Source organism: Lactuca sativa, chromosome 1 (assembly GCF_002870075.4).
Source record: "Lactuca sativa cultivar Salinas chromosome 1, Lsat_Salinas_v11, whole genome shotgun sequence".
Lineage (NCBI taxonomy): Eukaryota > Viridiplantae > Streptophyta > Magnoliopsida > Asterales > Asteraceae > Lactuca > Lactuca sativa.
In genome coordinates this window covers 48,936,877-48,954,483 of record NC_056623.2, presented here as the reverse complement: position 1 = coordinate 48,954,483, position 17,607 = coordinate 48,936,877, and the positions used below count along the sequence as shown (strand labels likewise).

Genomic DNA, 17,607 nt, shown 5'->3' with positions numbered 1-17,607 from the left:
TGGTCATGTGTTCATCGTCTTCTTGTATTCAAATATGGTTTTGTTCAAATTACATAACTTTATGCATCATCATCATCATCAAAATTGCACAACCATTAAGATGAGTAAACTATTCTTAACAAGAGAAAGGAAAAATGAAACAATACGAAAAAACTGAAATAAAATAAAATAATGCTATCCTGCATTTAAAACGTTAGTCCCTAATCAAGAAAAAAAGAAAACGAAAATAAACAGCTTAGGCTGTTAGCAAAGTTGGGCAAAGGTGAACAGAAAAGCATTGTATCTGTTAGAACAACACATACAAAAAGTAACGATATTAGTAAATACACATCAGGGGAGGTAAAGATGAAAATAAATACGATGATTAGGTCTGAGCACCTAGCACAAACAAAAGGAAGGAAGATCTAGTACATATTCTATTTTTATCCTACCCCCTACCCTGATACTCCACCTCCACATCGTCCTATTAGAGATCATGTCTTTTGTAAGAGTTAAGTCCTTCATGTCTAATCCCATATTATCTTCTCACTTTCTTCTTGGACATCATCTCCTCCTTGCATCGATAACAGAGATACTCATAAACATGATCACAATTTTTTTTTTTTTTTTGAATTAGCAAAAATACCAAGATTTTGCCCCTTTACGAAATTAACCACCTATTTTGAAATGGGTCACTCTGAGCCCAAATCTGATGGATACTAGCCTATTTACGTGCTCCTCCCAAGAAATGTGGGTACCCACCGCGCATAAAAACTGCATTTCAGATTCTTTCAAATCAAACTATGGATTTATAGGAGATTATGATGTAACATGTAAGTTGTTTATAATTATAATGTCCATATTTGTTACTACATATCACCTTTTACGTTATTAATATCCAAACGAATGATGTTCGAAATGAAAACCTCGATTCAAAGAGGGGGAAGAACTTGTCTGAAATTGAGTTATATATATATATATATATATATATATATATATATATATATATATATATATATATATATATATATATATATATATATATATATATATATATATATATATATATATATATATAGAGAGAGAGAGAGAGAGAGAGAGAGAGAGAGAGGTGGGTTCAATTGAGAAAATAAAAAAGGTTGAGAATTGGGGAATCATTCTCAGCCACTCATTTATCTAAGCATAAAAAGACACGGTGACAAACTTATAAATATGTTAATAACCTTCAATGTCAAATACGTAACTATAGAGAATTCGATAACCGTTCGTTAATCCTCAAAATTTCTCCTCCAACCTTCAACAATCATCCAAATTTCTTCAACTAAACCATCATCAATGTCATCCAGTGTTAATCAATCATCAATATTCGTAGATGGGAGGTTCGTCGTTCAAGACAAATTCGCAACCCAAATTCATCAATTTCATCGATTTGTTAAAGTTTGGAACTGGAATTTCCCAGATTCGCAAACGAAATCAGTTGGAATCGAAATTTCTTCGTTGTTCATAAAATTGGAATCGGAGTTCTTGACTCGCACTCACGGTCAACATTGAAGGACTCAGAATCGGTACTCACAGGTTCCCAATCGGATTTTCGGAAATCAAAATCAAAATGAGAAATCGATCAGACATAGGTATCGCATCTGAAGTCGAAATCGGAAGTATATGATGATTTTGAATTGATAACTTGATGTTTTTAACATTTTTAAAATAGTTACCTTGTATGCACTCCAACTGTTTGATGAAATGCATAAACTAAATTACCACGTTATATTCATATATGAATATGTTTTCTCGCTTGAATCAGTATATGGTTATTAAAACAAAAAAACGAATATGCAAGTCTGTATGTTATTAATATGTGAATAACATATAAAAATTATATATATTTGTGAAAACACATTGTAATATTCATATGTGAATATATTGTCTAATATTCATAGGTGAATATTTCATCTAATATTCACAAGTAAATATACTATGTATTATTCACATGTGATATACCATGTAATACTATGTAATATTCAGATATGAAAATATTATCTAATATTCATAAGTGAATATACCATCTAATATTCACAAGTGAATATACTATGTAATATTCACAACTGAATGAATCGTCTAATATTTAAATATGAATATACTATGTTTAGCATATGTTATATTCATATATGAATGATACTTAAAATGTAAAAAAAAAAAATTAATCATAGTTTTTATTCATAAATGAATAACGAATGTACTGTAGAAAAAACTTGATTCATTTTTATTCACTTATGAATAACGATAGCTGAAAATATAAAAAAAAAATTTATTTTATTTTAAAACTATATCAATATGGATGTCTATTTGTAGAGAATAAAAAATCATGAATTTTGGTATATTTAAAATATTTTTTCGATAAAAGTAGCTTCTTAAAAATTAAAAAAAAAAAACGAAAAAGACTATGTTTTTGTATATATTAAGGTAATGATTAGCATAGTTTAAGGAAATATGTTTTGTTGGAAAAAACATGTCTATTCTTTTCCCATTTCCGCTGGTACGACGGAGGCTTTTGCGGCAAAAATAAATGAGTGGCTGAGAATGATTCCTCCATTCTCAACCTTTTTTTTCTCAATTGAACTATCCACTATATATATATATATATATATATATATATATATATATATAAAAGTTATCCACCCTTAGGAACAGTAAAGTTCCTAAGGGGTTTGGAAAATGGGTCCCTAAAGTTATGTATGTGTGCTAAATACCGTCTGTTTATTGCCTTCTTTGAATCAAAGGTCCTTTTAGTTTTAATTACTATAAGTATTTTGTTTGTGTTTTGTAATAGTAGGTTATACTGTTGTGGTTATTTGCCTAGTTAGATATTTGTTTAGTTTAGAACCGATATCCACAATCTTAGTGATTAGGATTTAGGCCCAAACCCTTTAGGGTTTAAGTCTTAAGGTTTTAGGTATTCTTTATGTATTTCTATATAATTGTCTTTTGAGTATCAATCTATCTATTATCTAATATGGTATCATGACTCTAGTTTAAAACCATACTGCTGACCACAACCCGCAGCTGCCGCCATCCATCTCTGACGATCTTCTCTATCCACCCTTAGGAACAGTAAAGTTCCTAAGGGGTTGACAAAATGGGTCCCTAAGGTTATGTATGTTTGCTAAATGTTGTTTGTTTATTGCCTTCTTTTTCAAAGGTCCTTTTAGTTTTAATTAAAAGAGTAAATTACACGAATGGTCCTTATGGTTTAGGGTAATTTGCATGGTTGGTCCCTAACTTATTTTTTAACTCGTAAGGTCCCTACTGTTTGTTTTTGTTACGTGCTTGGTCCCTGTCTTACCTAAAAAAAACTATTTTGTCATTGATTTTTTAATTTATTTAAATAAACACAATCCCAACCCCACCCCCCACACCTTACCTTACATACCCCACCATTTTTTCTATTTAAATAATAGTCTTTTTAGGTAAGACATGGACCAAGCGCGTAGCAGAAACAAACATTAGGGACCAAACGCGTAACAAAAACAAATAGTAGGGACCTTTCGAGTTAAAAAATAAGTTAGGGACCAAGCTCGCAAATTACCCCAAAGCATAGGGTCCATTCGTGTAATTTAATCTAATTAAAATAAGTATTTTGTTTGTGTTTTGTAATACTAGGTTATACAGTTGTGGTTATTTGCCTAGTTAGATATTCGTTTAGTTTAAAACCGATATCCACAATTTTAGTGATTAGGGTTTAGACCCAAGCCCTTTAGGGTTTAAGTCTTGAGGGTATTCTTTATATATTTCTATATAATTGTCTTTTAAGTATCAATCAATCTATTATTTAACATGGTATCATGATTTTAGTTTAAAACCATACTGCTGACCACAACCCACAGCGGCTGCCATCCATCTCTGACGATCTTCTCTAACAATCGTCGTAGGTGCCTTCATTATGTTCTATATTTTTTTTCTTTCTTATTTTCTCTGACTAAATAATAAATCAGCTGGCGACACCAAACTAGAACTCTTTCATCGATTTCTTCTACTACCTCATCTATTTATGCCTCCTCGTCATATGAACCTTGTCTCTAAGCCTTCTTCATCCTCCTCAGATGGCCACTTCTTCAGATATCTTTTCCGATTCAGACCCTTCTGATGCTATTTTTTCCTCCCTCCGATGGCTCCTTCTCTGTCGGGCAACCTCTGATCTGAAGTCATCTCTTTCTCTATTGACATTACAGTCGCCGATCTCGCCGGAATTGGCTCCCTCCGCAGCATATTGATGCCTTTTTCTTTCTTGTTGCCTTTCTCCGATTTCCTCTGCCATCACGGTTGAATGATCGTTGCTGTGGTCGTCGCCGATCTTTTCGTCGTATACGACATAATCGCCTCTAGCTGCAACTTCTTCCCTCTTCTTCTCCGACGAGCAGTCGATGTTAGTCGCCATCGTCAAAGCTCTATCACCACCGTTGCCGTTATCTTCATTACTTTTTATGTTTTGTTCTTTTTTAATTTTTCCAGTTTAATCGTCTTCTCCTGATCAAACTGCAAAAGATGTTAGTGATTAGGGTTTAGGCTCAAGCCCTTTATGGTTTAAGTCATTAGGGTTTAGGTGTTCTTTATATATATATATATATATATATATATATATATATATATATATATATATATATATATATATATATATATATATATATATATATATAATTGTTTTTTGAGTATCAATCAATCTATTATCTAACACACAATGTAAACCACAACCCCAAATACGAAGGACTTATCCAAAATGGTATAGTTATATCCATTATAATAAGATTTTCGTAGAGCTATTCACAAATATATAACCACTTCTGGCTGCACCAATTAATTGTTAAACTGTGCACGTGTTTTTTTTCACAATCCTATTAATTCATTTTGTCACCAAAATTGAGAATTCTAAAGTTGCATGCTTGAGGTTTAAAACAATATTGTTTACAACATTGTGTTGAACTTCATTTCTCAGATTAAAGATTCGTGAAACCACTTACGTGTTAGAAAAATAGGGAATGAATAGATTGTTTGGATTCTCTGAAAGTCGTGATTCACTATCAAATTGAAGTATTTCGATGGTACAGATCGAACACCCAGCCAGGGGCTCTGTCCCTTGGACCCCGCTCTCAGGAGCGCTGCCCCCGGACCCCCGTTCGTTTAGGGGCTTCTCCCCTAAATAACAATGTACTTTGAATCTTGAAAAACTTGAACAAGTGTAACTTCTACACCATCCTAACTTGTTCAATATTCAACAATATCATTTTTGGTCAACAAATTTAATCCTATTACACTTAAATAATATTGATGATATAAAATCACCAACATTACGTAACTTATAGACCCTATTATGGACCTCAAAAGTCGAAGACCATTGACTGTCAATCATTCGGCGTATGTCACAAATCTTGATTACCACGTATGATGATATGAAAAAGTTCATAAATTCAATGGGAAGAATTGAAGTTGTGTGTGTGCCGCCTCCACCACTAGAAGAGCAAATTATATTGACCGATAAATCCATGAACTTAATTTAAAGTTACATGGAACTTCTATGAGCCCTGTATCATAGAAGCTTTACAAGCCCTTGACAAGTTCCAACATGCCATATACGTGTATCATTCTCGTCGAGTTTCAAATTTAACATAAATGTGTTTGATTGAATTATGTAACATGTTTAGTGTGTTTTTGGTAAGACACTATATAATTATGCATCATATTTATTTTGAAGCCAAAATAATAATTTGTCATTTTTATACAAACATTTGTGTTTTTTCATGCAAAAACAAACTTTTTGTTTTCACTCTTATTGAATATCAATATAACCCAAACACTGAAACCGATGAAAGTCACATAAAAAGGACAGAACCTTAATATGAAATACGCGACTACATTTGTTTGCTTCAGTTGGTTCTTAAACATTGGGTGTATCTTATTCATTCAGATGTTTATTAATTTTAATATATTTCTCTATGTACCATCGGTTAGATGGCCGTTCATCAAACCACTCAAAATACCCATAATCTTCATCATTATTCAGAAAATATGTGCAACCAAAGAAACGCCTGCATGATATTTTATCAATCTAAGAAACTGAAGATCTAGCTTAAATACCTCACTAGCATCTATGAAATGATCAATCTAAGAAACTTACGCGAATAGACACCGTGTCCGAAAATGTTATTTTATGGGAAAATACTCTGAAATTTGAAATGGGTAATTGAAAATAATGAATTTCGGACAATGCATCATTTTAGAAAATATGTTAAAAGTTAGGTTAGATATAGATATTTCTGATTTGCAACATGATGTAATTGTTAAATAAAACAGAAAATTGTTGTTTAGTGACATGTTTTAAAAACCGGTTTTTTAATTAAACCGGTCTGGTGACCGATTTTTCAATCACTTGTTCAACCAAAAAATTTCCTACATCTGACGGTGGTGTGCGTCTGTCTTCGAGTTATGTACTTTCTGAAAATGTTCAATTTGCTTTGGAAATATATTGTTTTTTAACAGCTAAGGGATATTCATCTATATAAGCCAAATATACCGATTCAAACGGTTTTTTACTTGTTCTATCACACCAGTTCAAATTGGTTTTTGAAGAAACCGTCCGGTTCGATCCGATTTAAAAATTAACATAAAACAGATCGTTGTTGAATGGTTATCGGCCTCGGTTTCTGGTCCACCCGGTTCAAACATGTTTTTACATTGATTTAGTGTTAATCACATAACTTTAGAACTTTAATGTTTTAAAAAGCAAATCGATAATAATTGGTTTAATAATTAACCCATTTTTCTGAAAAAATAGGGTCGAACATTCATTCAAATTTATTTGAACTTTTTTCTTTTCTGGGGCGTACAACCTATCAAGTTATCATCAACTCCTGACAGGGGGCCAAAAAGTCAAAAGGAAATAGAAAGAAGCAGCTTTAAAGAGCAATTTGCGGAAATCATTTTTTCTTCCTATTTCCACCGAAAGCATTCACATTTCATTCTCTCAATTCTCTCCCTACACAAAATATGACTTCACTGTTTCTCGTGTATCTCCTCTTTCTTTTACCTTTTTTATGTCACTCTCTCCCCCTTTGTCGGAATTCATGCGGCAATATCGAAATAGACTATCCTTTCGCCGTCGATGACGGTTGCGGTGCTACTCTCTACCGGAATATGCTTAACTGCTCCACCACATTTGCCACCAACACTACCATCTCCACCACGGATCTCTTTTTCGAGACCCCTTCAGGCAGCTACAAAGTAGAGTCCATCGATTACGCCTCCAAATCTCTCACCATCTACGACCCTTCCATGTCCACCTGCACCATCCTTCAACCCCACCACGACTTTGTCTTGTCCGACGTCCAGTCCGCCCTCATTCCTCCTTCTCCGGACACCGTCTTCGCTCTCATGAACTGCTCCATCGACTCTCCGGTTCTCAACCACTACAAATCCCTTTGTTTCAATTTCTCCGACGACCACTCGTGTGATGAGCTATATGGTTCCTGCACGTCGTTCAAGATTTTTCAGATGCTCTCCAACGACACTCCTCCGGCGTGTTGCTTTACGTCATACAATACTGTGAAGTTTATGAGTATGAATATACTGGATTGCACGCATTATACGACGTTCTATGATGCTGATAAGTTGAAGGGGGAGAAGCCATTGGATTGGTCGTACGGGATGAAGCTGTCGTATGGTTTGCCGGATACTGGGTGTGATCGGTGCCGGAAATCCGGTGGGACTTGTGGGTTTGACGTCGAAACTGAAGGAACGCTGTGCATTTGCTCCGCCGCCGTTAACTCCACAAGAGAATGTGGTGAGTTTCCAAAATATGTTTTTTAGTTGTCACATCATAATTTAGCAAACTATATTTTTCTCAAAAGCCACTTTTATAAAATGATTTATTCCCATTTATTATTACTTTAATAAAAAAATAAAAATATATTTCTAGATGCTGTAATTTTTTCAAAAGATTTTAATAATTAATCATCATATAATTTGTATCTTTATAAAGTAGTTGGTTATTTAAAACATTTTGTCTTTGTAAAAAAAAATTTTAGTTTATCTGATAAGCTTTAAAAAAAGTGTTTAGATTAATTCTTTCATTTCATTATATTTCTCTCTAACTCAAAAAGTCAAAAACACACTGCATTTCCTTCCGTTCCATTTTCCTTCATTAAAAAAAAAAAAAAAAAAAACTCAGGAACAAAAACATTGCGTCTAAAGGATGGTTAAATGGAAAATGAGATAGAGTTTGATAGTGCTTGGTGCATTGTGGGAATTTGATTTAGATTTCAATTTGGAAATTTTTTAATTTTAACAATGATACATTAACCATATTGCTTATATTAATGCGGATTCATTTTGCTATGTAGTAAAAGCTTTTTTCAAAACATGTTAAAGTTGAAAAAAGTTTAATGGACAAATTATATGTTAATAGAACATTAGGAGCATTTGGAGTTTGGACTCACAAATGTTGTTACAAAATATTGGACTCTTAAAACTTTTGGACCTTTACTCTGAAATCCTTTTTGTTAAACCCACAAGTTAAAAAAGTGCATGGTGGTGTCATAAAATTTGGAGATTTAAAGAAACAGATAGATCAAGGCTAATTCTATTTATTATGGATGGATTAATCGATAAAAACTGCAGCTGCAGGTACAGTTGAAGGAGGTATAGGGGAGGCACACACAGGATCAGTGCTTCCGTCACTTCTATCTCTTTCCACCATTCTTTTTGCTTTTTCTACATTCTTCTTTTTGTAATCAATATCAATCAATGTACTCTACTTGTAACACCAATCCAATCTAAAAACATTTTCCTCTCACCTATTCGTCAATTTCACTTTATATATTCATATTCATATTTCTATTTATATATGCATACTAGAATTAGACTACCTACACCCTAGGCCCTAAGGGTTAGACTTACAAACAAACTCTCCAACTCAATGTCATTTGCTGCTGCTGCTATCTTCATGTTCATGGCTCAACTGTCAAACACAATCATCACAAAAAACATCACAATCACCACCACCAGATTAGCAGAGTATCAGTATCAGTAACAGTAACAGTGTCATTACCTTTTCAAACTTCCCCACAAGCCTCATGTACTGTTCCTGGCCTTCAGGATTCCGAGCCATGGAATGCACCCTAGCCAACGCCTTTTCCACCCCAACATATTTCTGTCTCCGACCTATTCTCAGGAAATCATATTCCGATTCCGATTCCGATTCCGGAGCTCTCAATTCCGGCCGGAATCCTCGCAACCCACGGCTCTTTCGTCTCCATCTGAGTATCGCTTTCTCCACTATCCCAACAGACCACACCACTTTTTTATAATGCTTTCTAACTTTATGCCCACGAAAATGCGCCTAAAAGTAAAACACCACCATTTATAAATTTAACATATATAATTATACATCAAAAACTAACACCAGTTTACCTGAATCTTGACAACACGCTCACGCATCTTTAAGAACTCGTTCCTTCCTTTCCACCCCCTGTACTTTTGCTGGATCTTTGATGCTGCAATGTTCAGATGCAAATAGTCTTCATAATCACGTGTTTTCTTGACCTTCTGTAAAGAAGAAGAAGAAGCTATAGCAACAAGTTCTTCAGTTTCTGCCTTTGTTGCTTGTTGTTGCCTTTGATTGAAAGAACGAGTTCTGAAAGCATCTTGAATTAAAGCAGCTGCATGTGCTGATCTTCTCACTGCTGCAAGTGACCCTTTTAAAGAATGTGAATGTGTAGCATCATCATCATCCACTAACACTTCACTTTTGACACCATTCTTGTCCTTTTCCTTCACAGACAATGCTGAAAGATGAGTGGTGAGATCAGTTTCTGCCAAATATCCAGCAATCCCTTTATGCCCTTTACTTGATGCCAGATCAGCAGCCGTTTGTCCACCTGGATTCATAGGTGTTGGGTCATCAACCGCACCTGCATACGCACCAAATTTCACCAGTGCCACCACTGTTTCCTCTCTGCAAAAAACACACTTTCTCATAACACAAACATTCAAGAAAACGATGCTCTTTTTGATCATTGACTTGAAAATGGATCAAAAGTCAAAACCTGCCATAAAGTGAAGCCCAATGGAGGGCGGTCCGGCCATGTGAATCTCTGAAATTAGGGCTGACACCGGTGGCGGTGATCGGAGCAACCGCCCACTCATAACCAAGAGCTCCGGCCAAATGAATAACACCTTGTCCTTTTTCATCCAACACACGCAATCCTTCACATGCTTCATGGACTTCATAAACTAATCTCTCATAAAGTTTATCTTTCAGCAAATTCTGTATTAGCAACTCCTTTGTGATTCTATTTGAACACCATTCTTTGTTTCTTAAAATCAAATCAAACACATCCTTCATCTTACATTTTTCACAATCTACCACCTTGCAGTCTAACCATTTGTTCAATTTAACCCCCAAAGATAATAATTTCGAAAGACGAATTACTAAACCGAATTCCTCTTCATCCCAAGTTTTATCATCATCACGATGATGATGATGATCTGTTGTTAATCTTGTTGACTTATCAATATACTCAAACTCACGCACTTCACTACAAGCTAATCGATTGCTACAGGTAATGTAAAATGGAATACGCCCTGCAGCATGTAAAGGAACCTGACATCTAATGGCATTTTCTGTCAAAAGTTCAGCTGCCACTTCGATTTCACCAAACATGCAACACCATTTTATGTCATTCATACGTTTCTTGTCACCCAAGAAATTCCCTGTTATTAAAATCTTTGTTTCTGTTTCTAAATATGCCCAATCTGGTGCAAAATCGGTTATAGTAAAGAGCTGTTCTTGGGCTAAAGAGGGACCCACAGGGCTTGTATTCAACTGCATATGGTGTGATAAGCTCGAGACTTCAGTTTTATTGTTTCCAGTTTCGGTTTCAATTGCATTCCAGTAAACCCCGGAATCGGATGCCATCAGGGAATCATCAAACTCTCCACCCAATTCTTTACACATCCACCTTCCAAAGCTGTCCATCTTTTTCAGTCCTCCAGCATCATTATCTTGTAAGTTTATCACTTCAGTATTTACATTGACCTGCATTGACACTGCCATTAAAATGCAACCAAGATTCAAGAAAGAAACAATCTGAAAAGTTACCTGTGATGCAACTTCATGATCAGAAAAAAAGCCATTCCCAGAGTTCAAGAAATCTTGAGAATGTGTGTCAGAATCTAACCTAGCATCTGTTAGTTTGTAAGATAGCAAATCAGTTGTAAATGAATCAATCCCAAAATCTTGTGAAGAGTGCTCGTTATTTGATATTGAAGACACTGATTGTTCGTTTTTATCAACTGAATTCATATCATAACCATATGAAGTATGTGGTGTTTGTTCACTGCTTTGAGAGTTTTGAAGCAGTGTTCTTGAATCTGGATTTAACCCACGGGAGAAACTTGACTTGTATCCCTGTGTATGATGAATCAAAGATGACACTTTAGTCCACATAAACACGATCATCTACCAAAGGGTTTTGGAAATTTACCTCTTTAACCTCCCTATAGTGCACAAGAACAATATTCTCATACTGCCTAAAACATTATAAAGATCAAGTAAGAATATATATATAAAGTAAGAAATGAAGTTGAAAAGTTGCAGAAAAAAAAAAGACTAACTTATCAAGCATCCAGTAGCTTCTTCTCTGAAAGTTCTCATTATCTTCTCCATGTGCATAGTAACAGTGAAGAACATCCACACTGCCTGCCTATAGAACGAAAATAACACAAGTATTATATCAAGACTCAAAGTATTAGTAAAAGTTATATAAACATGAACACCTTTAATTTTTCATGAGCTTCTTTAACAATCTTTCCATCTTTCTTCTTCCTCCAACGATGACCATCTTTTCGAAAGTATCGAATCACTTTTCGATCAAAGAGAAATAAAGAACCAGCTATCATGAAATAAGAGTGACAGTGTTTAGAAGTTATAAGATGAGTAATCTATATGTATATGTGTATATGTTAAAGTGGCAAAGGTGGATACCTGGTGGCATGACAGGTGGACTAGGTCTCAGTTGAAACTTATGATAGTTGGTTAGAATTTCACAAATTTCAGCAGGTCGCAACCACCGATGCTGTGCTTCTTGCTGTATTTGATCCAAATCTGCCACAGTTCCATGAAAACAAGTGTATAAAAACATATAAACCTGATACTGAATCCAAAATTTCACATGCAACCAACACCGAGAAAACAGATTAAAGAAATCAAGAAAGCTAAATTCAAATTTGATCAACGCTTTCGTGTTCTTCAATTTGGAACCATTTCGTTTCCGATATTCTGAATACGACTGCAGAACGGCAGGCGAAGACGCCGGTGTACCAAGAACGGTACCCTACTGTTGCACCATGGCTCCTCGATTTTGCGCAAAAAAGGGGGGAAATCTGCACCGATTATTGATTGGGGTTTTTTGTACGATCATGTTCTTTCGTTTTCTTTAAATCGAGCTGGTTTATGTGCTAAATTGCCAATACAACGACGAGACGATCATATGAGAGAAACAGAGTCCACAACACTTCGAATTGAATATAACAGATTATGTATAAAGAGAAAGAACTAACCTAACAATTGATTGGGAATGTAACATTTTGTGTCAGCCATCAATCAAACTCTCATGAACGGTAGTCTTCTTGGTGTAATCTGAGTGAAGAACATTCACAAAATGAAAAGGGTCATCGAATAAGAGAGGATTAGAATAAAAAAATAACAAGATTTGATGTTTCGCCTAAAAGTCAATTACCCAGATGAAAAAATATTCATAAAACAGAAACCAAAGATTCTTGAAGAAGAAAAAAAAACCCTAGAGCCAAAGTGTGTCAGTCTCGAGAGACGAAGGTTTTCAAGTATAAAGAGAAAAATATAATAGAGATAGAGAGGGAAGTCAAAAGTTGTGTCCACACCAGAATAAAGAGGATTTGGTATCTATGACCTGACTTGGCATTGGCTACGTGGGTTTGTGTAGACGTGGAATGACGTGTCAAGGGCCAAAAAGTTTTCACTGGAACATTTATACAACTCAAAACAAGTACACTTGGCATCGGCCACGAATAGAGTGCTTTGATTATTTTGTTAGCTTTAGTTATTTAATCAATTTTAGGAAAAAAAAAATTCTAAAAAAACATTAGGGTAATGGTAATATCTCGGCATTGGTTGATGTGGGCACTCGGTACCCACATCGTTCTCATAGTCGATCTATGTTATCATATAAAGACAATCGTTCTCATAGTTGGATGATTGAAAAAATAGAAGAGGTAGAAAGAGAAACGTTAATCTATGTTATCGTAGAGATATAGATGGAGAGATGAAAATATGACCATTCAAACTCTTTTATAATTTGTTTTCTATTTTTTTTTTCTTCATAGAACTTTTTATAATTTAACATAAACATTGCAATTATTAGTTTTAAAGTATACATTGTGATTGGGTCTAATATGTTTTGCCTATATTTTTTGATATGACATTAACAGTAAATTTTATGCAAATTATTAATATTATTGATGACGGTGAGTGGAAAAACCGTCGTCCAAATCCTAACCCTTAAAACTCCTGCAACTCTCTCTCTCTCTCTCTCTCTCTCTCTCTCTCTCTCTCTCTCTCTCTCCATATAAATAGAGCTCTATTGGTAGATGGAATGATCATCTACGTTTCCTATTCAATTTCAGGTATGTTGTAAAGAAAGTAAAAAACACCAAATCTTCCCAACTTGAACAGTTTATTCACTATAAACCAGTTCGATTATACATCAACTTACACCAGAAACCTCACTACATTAACACTCACTCTCAGATGTATAAATAAGCACAAGATCTAAAATATATCAGTAGAACAATGAAACCCTAACTGAGAAACCCTAAACGAGAGAGAAAATATCTAAGAAGTAATGTATGCTATATGTCCACAATGAGAGAAGCATTGACTTTAAATACATCGGGTCTCAACAAAAACCGAGCAACCATGACCCATAAAAGATCCGCGTACAAACCCGAATGACTCTTTCGTGCATAAAACTTACACAAACAACCCTTCGGATAATAACAATTAAACACAACATACCTTTCAACAATTAATGTTTATGTTTGAGTATAGAATATATATTTCAACACCCCCCCCCCCCCCCCCAAAAAAAAAAAAAACTAAACATTAATTATTACTTTTATTAAAAACATTAATAAGACCAAGACGATTAGAAATATATTCATGCTGACTAACACCTAATGCTTTAGTCAAAATATCAGCATTTTGATTTGATGAATCAATCTTATTTATTTTAAAAACACCTTTTTCAATTTTTTTTCTCTAATAAAATGGAGATCAACTTCAAAATGTTTAGTTTTTTCATGAAATACAGGATTTAAAGCTAATTTAATAGCAGACTCATTGTCACAAAAAACATTCACATGTGTTAAACCTGTAATTCCACAATCACATAATAATTTCAGAATCCAAATTACTTCACAAGCTACAGAACCAAGAGCTCTATACTCAGACTCAGTTGAAGAACGAGAAACGATACTCTGTTTCTTGCTCTTCCAGGATACAAGACAACCTCCAAAATATACCAGAAAACCAGTAACAGATCTATGACTAAACAAGCATTTAGCCCAATCAGCATCAACAAAAGCAACAAGATCAAGACTACTATTTTTTGTAATATGGATACCCTTTCCTGGACTTTCTTTCAGATACCTCAATAGTCTGAATGCAACATTTAAGTGTGACTTATATGGTTTATGCATATACTGACTCAAAATCTGAACATCATACGAAATGTCTAGAGGTGTCATAGTTAAATAGATTAATTTTCCAATCAATTTCTGAAATTCAGTTATATTAACTACATAATCAGAACTATCCAAGTCAGACTCTCTTTTAATAACTAAGTTTGCTTCCAGAGGGGTTTTTACAGGTTTACACGCAAGCATTCCAAACTCATTCAACAATTCCAAACAATATTTTCTTTGATTTAAGCAAATTCCTTTATCAGCTTTTATAACTTCAATTCCTAAAAAATATTTTAACTCTCCTAAATCTTTTATGAAAAAACGTGACTTCAAGAAAACTTTGACCTTTTCTAATTCAGCATTACAATTTCCAGTAATAACAATATCATCCACATATACCAACAAAACTACAACAGTATGTTCATGTTTTCTAATAAATAAAGAGTAGTCATTTATGCTTTGTTTAAAACCAAAAAGTGAAAGTTTTTGGCACAATTTCTCATTCCACTTCCTGGGGGCTTGTTTAAGTCCATAAAGAGACTTTATAAGTTTACAAACTCTAGTATCACCTTTAGAGTGATAGCCTTCAGGAAGTTCCATATAAACATTTTCAGATAAATCACCATATAGAAAAGCATTATTAATGTCAAGTTGATATAAAAACCAAGAATTGTGAACAGCTAAAGACAAAACTATTCTAACTGAAACCATTTTAGCTACTGGAGCAAAAGTTTCCTCATAATCTATACCTTCCCGTTGACTATAACCTTTTGCTATAAGTCTAGCTTTAAATCTTTCAATCTCTCCATTAGATTTATATTTTATTTTATAAATCCAACGACAACCTATAGCTTTTCTTCCTTTAGGAAGATCAGTAATTTCCCAAGTATTATTCCTATAAAGAGCCTCCATTTCCTCATTCATAGCTTTAATCCAATTTGGATCTAAAGCAGCCTCATTATAGTTTTTAGGTTCAACTGTTTTATTAAGATTTGAAACAAAACAATAATTTTCAGTGCTAAGAGAAGAATAGTTTACAGATCGTTCAATGCCATACTTATGAATTCCTTCAACAACATAATCACTAAATCTAGCTGGCATATGTACAACTCTACTAGACCTAGTAGCCCTAGAAGAATGACCATCAGAAGGATCTAAATTACTCTGACCACTTTCCTCAGCCACAGTAGAGGAACTAGGAAACGTCTCACCAGATGAAGGCACATGTGCCTCACCAAACTAGTTGCTGACATTAAGAGGACTAATCTCATCCAAGAAATGGTATGCACTAGCACCATCCAAATGATGGACATCTCTCAAGTTACTAGTACTAGATTTATCAAGTAAGGAGCTTGAATAAAAAGACTCATCATAGGAAAAACGATCACTAGAGCATGATGGCACACTAATTTTATCACTCACATAAGAAGACTTCATTTTGAAAGGAAACACTGATTCATAAAATTTTACATCCCTGGAAACAAAAATAAGATTTGAATTAAGACTAAGAACTCTATACCCTTTTTTATCAGGTGAATAACCAAGAAAAATACACTTATCAGCTCTTTCAGAAAATTTATCAGAATTATTCAACTTTGTTGCAAAACACAAGCATCCAAACACTCTAAGCCTATCAAAAACTGGAGAATATTTATAAACAAGTTCATAAGGAGAAGCTCCATTTAACACTGATGTAGGTGTTCTATTGATTAAAAAACAGAATTTAAGACAGCATCTCCCCAATATTCTAGAGGTAATCCAGATTGAAAAATCAAAGATCTAGCAACATTTAAAATATGCTTGTGTTTTCTCTCAACAACTCCATTTTGTTATGGAGTGTGAACACATGAAGTTTGATGAGAGATTCCTTTAGACTCAAACAAATGTTTCATTTTGTGATTTAAAAATTCAGTCCCATTATCTGACCTAACAGTCTTAACTTTAACTTCAAATTGATTAAGAAGATTGTTAAAAAACACAGAAACATAAGAAAAAACTTCATCCTTTGACTTCAGCAAATAGACCCATGTAGCTCTAGTATAATCATCCACAATGGTCAAGAAATATCTATATCCTTCTGATCTGGTCACTCTATAAGGGCCCCATACATCTAGATGAATTACTTCACCAAGACTAGATGTGATATGTTGACTAACAAAAAATGACTCTCTAGTTTGTTTAGTCCTATGACAAACATCACAAGGAGGAATAGAATCACTTCCAAAATTAAGTTTATGCTTAAGAGATCCTAAGACTTGATCAGAAGGATGACCAAGCCTATTATGCCACGTGAGTTTAGAAACACAACAAATTGATGAAGAATTATGAACACCAAAGGAATTAATACCTGAAGGCACACTATTCATGTAATAGAGACCTCCAGATTCTTTACCATTCCCCACCATCTCCTTTGATTGTAAACCCTGAATTGTACAACTATGTTCATTAAAGACAACCTTACAATTACTATCCTTACATACCTTATGAACAGACAAAAGGTTTACATTAAAGTCTGGGACAGCAAAAACATCAAACAGAGTTAAGGAATTAGATATATTCATATTCCCAATTTTCTCAATTTTAGAAGATGTGCCATTAGGATGACTAACAAGAAGATTCAACTTAGACACATCCACAATATTATAAAGAAGAGATTCAGAAGCAATCATATGTTGATTGGCTCCTGAATCAACAATCCACTTTTGACAATCAAAGGAAGAATTAAATGCTTGAAACAAGCAAGTACCTGCCATGTTAGCACTCGCAGGTGCTTCCTCATTAACTTGTTTATCATTTATTAGTTGCAAAAACTTCATGTACAGTTCCTTAGTGAGCTGATGAAACTCAGAGTCTCCAACA

General features: G+C 34.2%; 2 protein-coding genes across 4 annotated transcripts; one reads left to right on the top strand and one right to left on the bottom strand.

Annotated features, from left to right (window-relative positions):
* The first annotated feature begins 6,910 nt into the window (after positions 1-6,910).
* LOC111912799 (uncharacterized) lies at positions 6,911-8,821 on the top strand. Of its 2 annotated transcripts, none has more exons than XM_042900599.2 (2): positions 6,911-7,810; positions 8,653-8,821. In XM_042900599.2, the coding sequence occupies exons 1-2, from the start codon at positions 7,018-7,020 to the stop codon at positions 8,757-8,759; spliced, it is 900 nt and encodes a 299-aa protein (XP_042756533.1). In that variant the 5' UTR covers positions 6,911-7,017; the 3' UTR covers positions 8,760-8,821. The 2 variants fall into 2 exon arrangements, with proteins under 2 accessions (XP_042756533.1, XP_023764290.1); XM_023908522.3 differs by having other exon boundaries at positions 6,928-7,810; positions 8,647-8,821.
* Positions 8,593-12,922, bottom strand: LOC111912798 (calmodulin-binding transcription activator 3). 2 transcript variants are annotated; one of them, XM_023908520.3, is made up of 11 exons: positions 12,768-12,922; positions 12,589-12,667; positions 12,014-12,133; positions 11,806-11,921; positions 11,644-11,732; positions 11,514-11,559; positions 11,129-11,437; positions 10,074-11,065; positions 9,439-9,982; positions 9,077-9,367; positions 8,593-8,986 (listed from the first exon to the last, which is right to left on the bottom strand). In XM_023908520.3, the coding sequence occupies exons 2-11, from the start codon at positions 12,626-12,628 to the stop codon at positions 8,948-8,950; spliced, it is 2,586 nt and encodes an 861-aa protein (XP_023764288.1). In that variant the 5' UTR covers positions 12,629-12,667; positions 12,768-12,922; the 3' UTR covers positions 8,593-8,947. The 2 variants fall into 2 exon arrangements, with proteins under 2 accessions (XP_023764288.1, XP_023764289.1); XM_023908521.3 differs by having other exon boundaries at positions 12,014-12,486; positions 12,768-12,845.
* Between the last annotated feature and the right edge of the window lie 4,685 nt (positions 12,923-17,607).

Bases quoted from the DNA above. Each gene is read 5' to 3' on its own strand.
- LOC111912799 (XM_023908522.3), top strand. From the start codon at position 7,018: ATGACTTCACTGTTTCTCGTGTATCTCCTCTTTCTTTTACCTTTTTTA. The intron at 7,811-8,646 runs GTGAGTTTCCAA...TAAAAACTGCAG, and splicing joins TAACTCCACAAGAGAATGTG to CTGCAGGTACAGTTGAAGGA.
- LOC111912798 (XM_023908520.3), bottom strand. From the start codon at position 12,628: ATGGCTGACACAAAATGTTACATTCCCAATCAATTGTTAG. The intron at 11,922-12,013 runs GTATCCACCTTT...ATTTCATGATAG, and splicing joins TCCACCTGTCATGCCACCAG to CTGGTTCTTTATTTCTCTTT. The intron at 11,733-11,805 runs GTGTTCATGTTT...TTCGTTCTATAG, and splicing joins AAGCTCATGAAAAATTAAAG to GCAGGCAGTGTGGATGTTCT.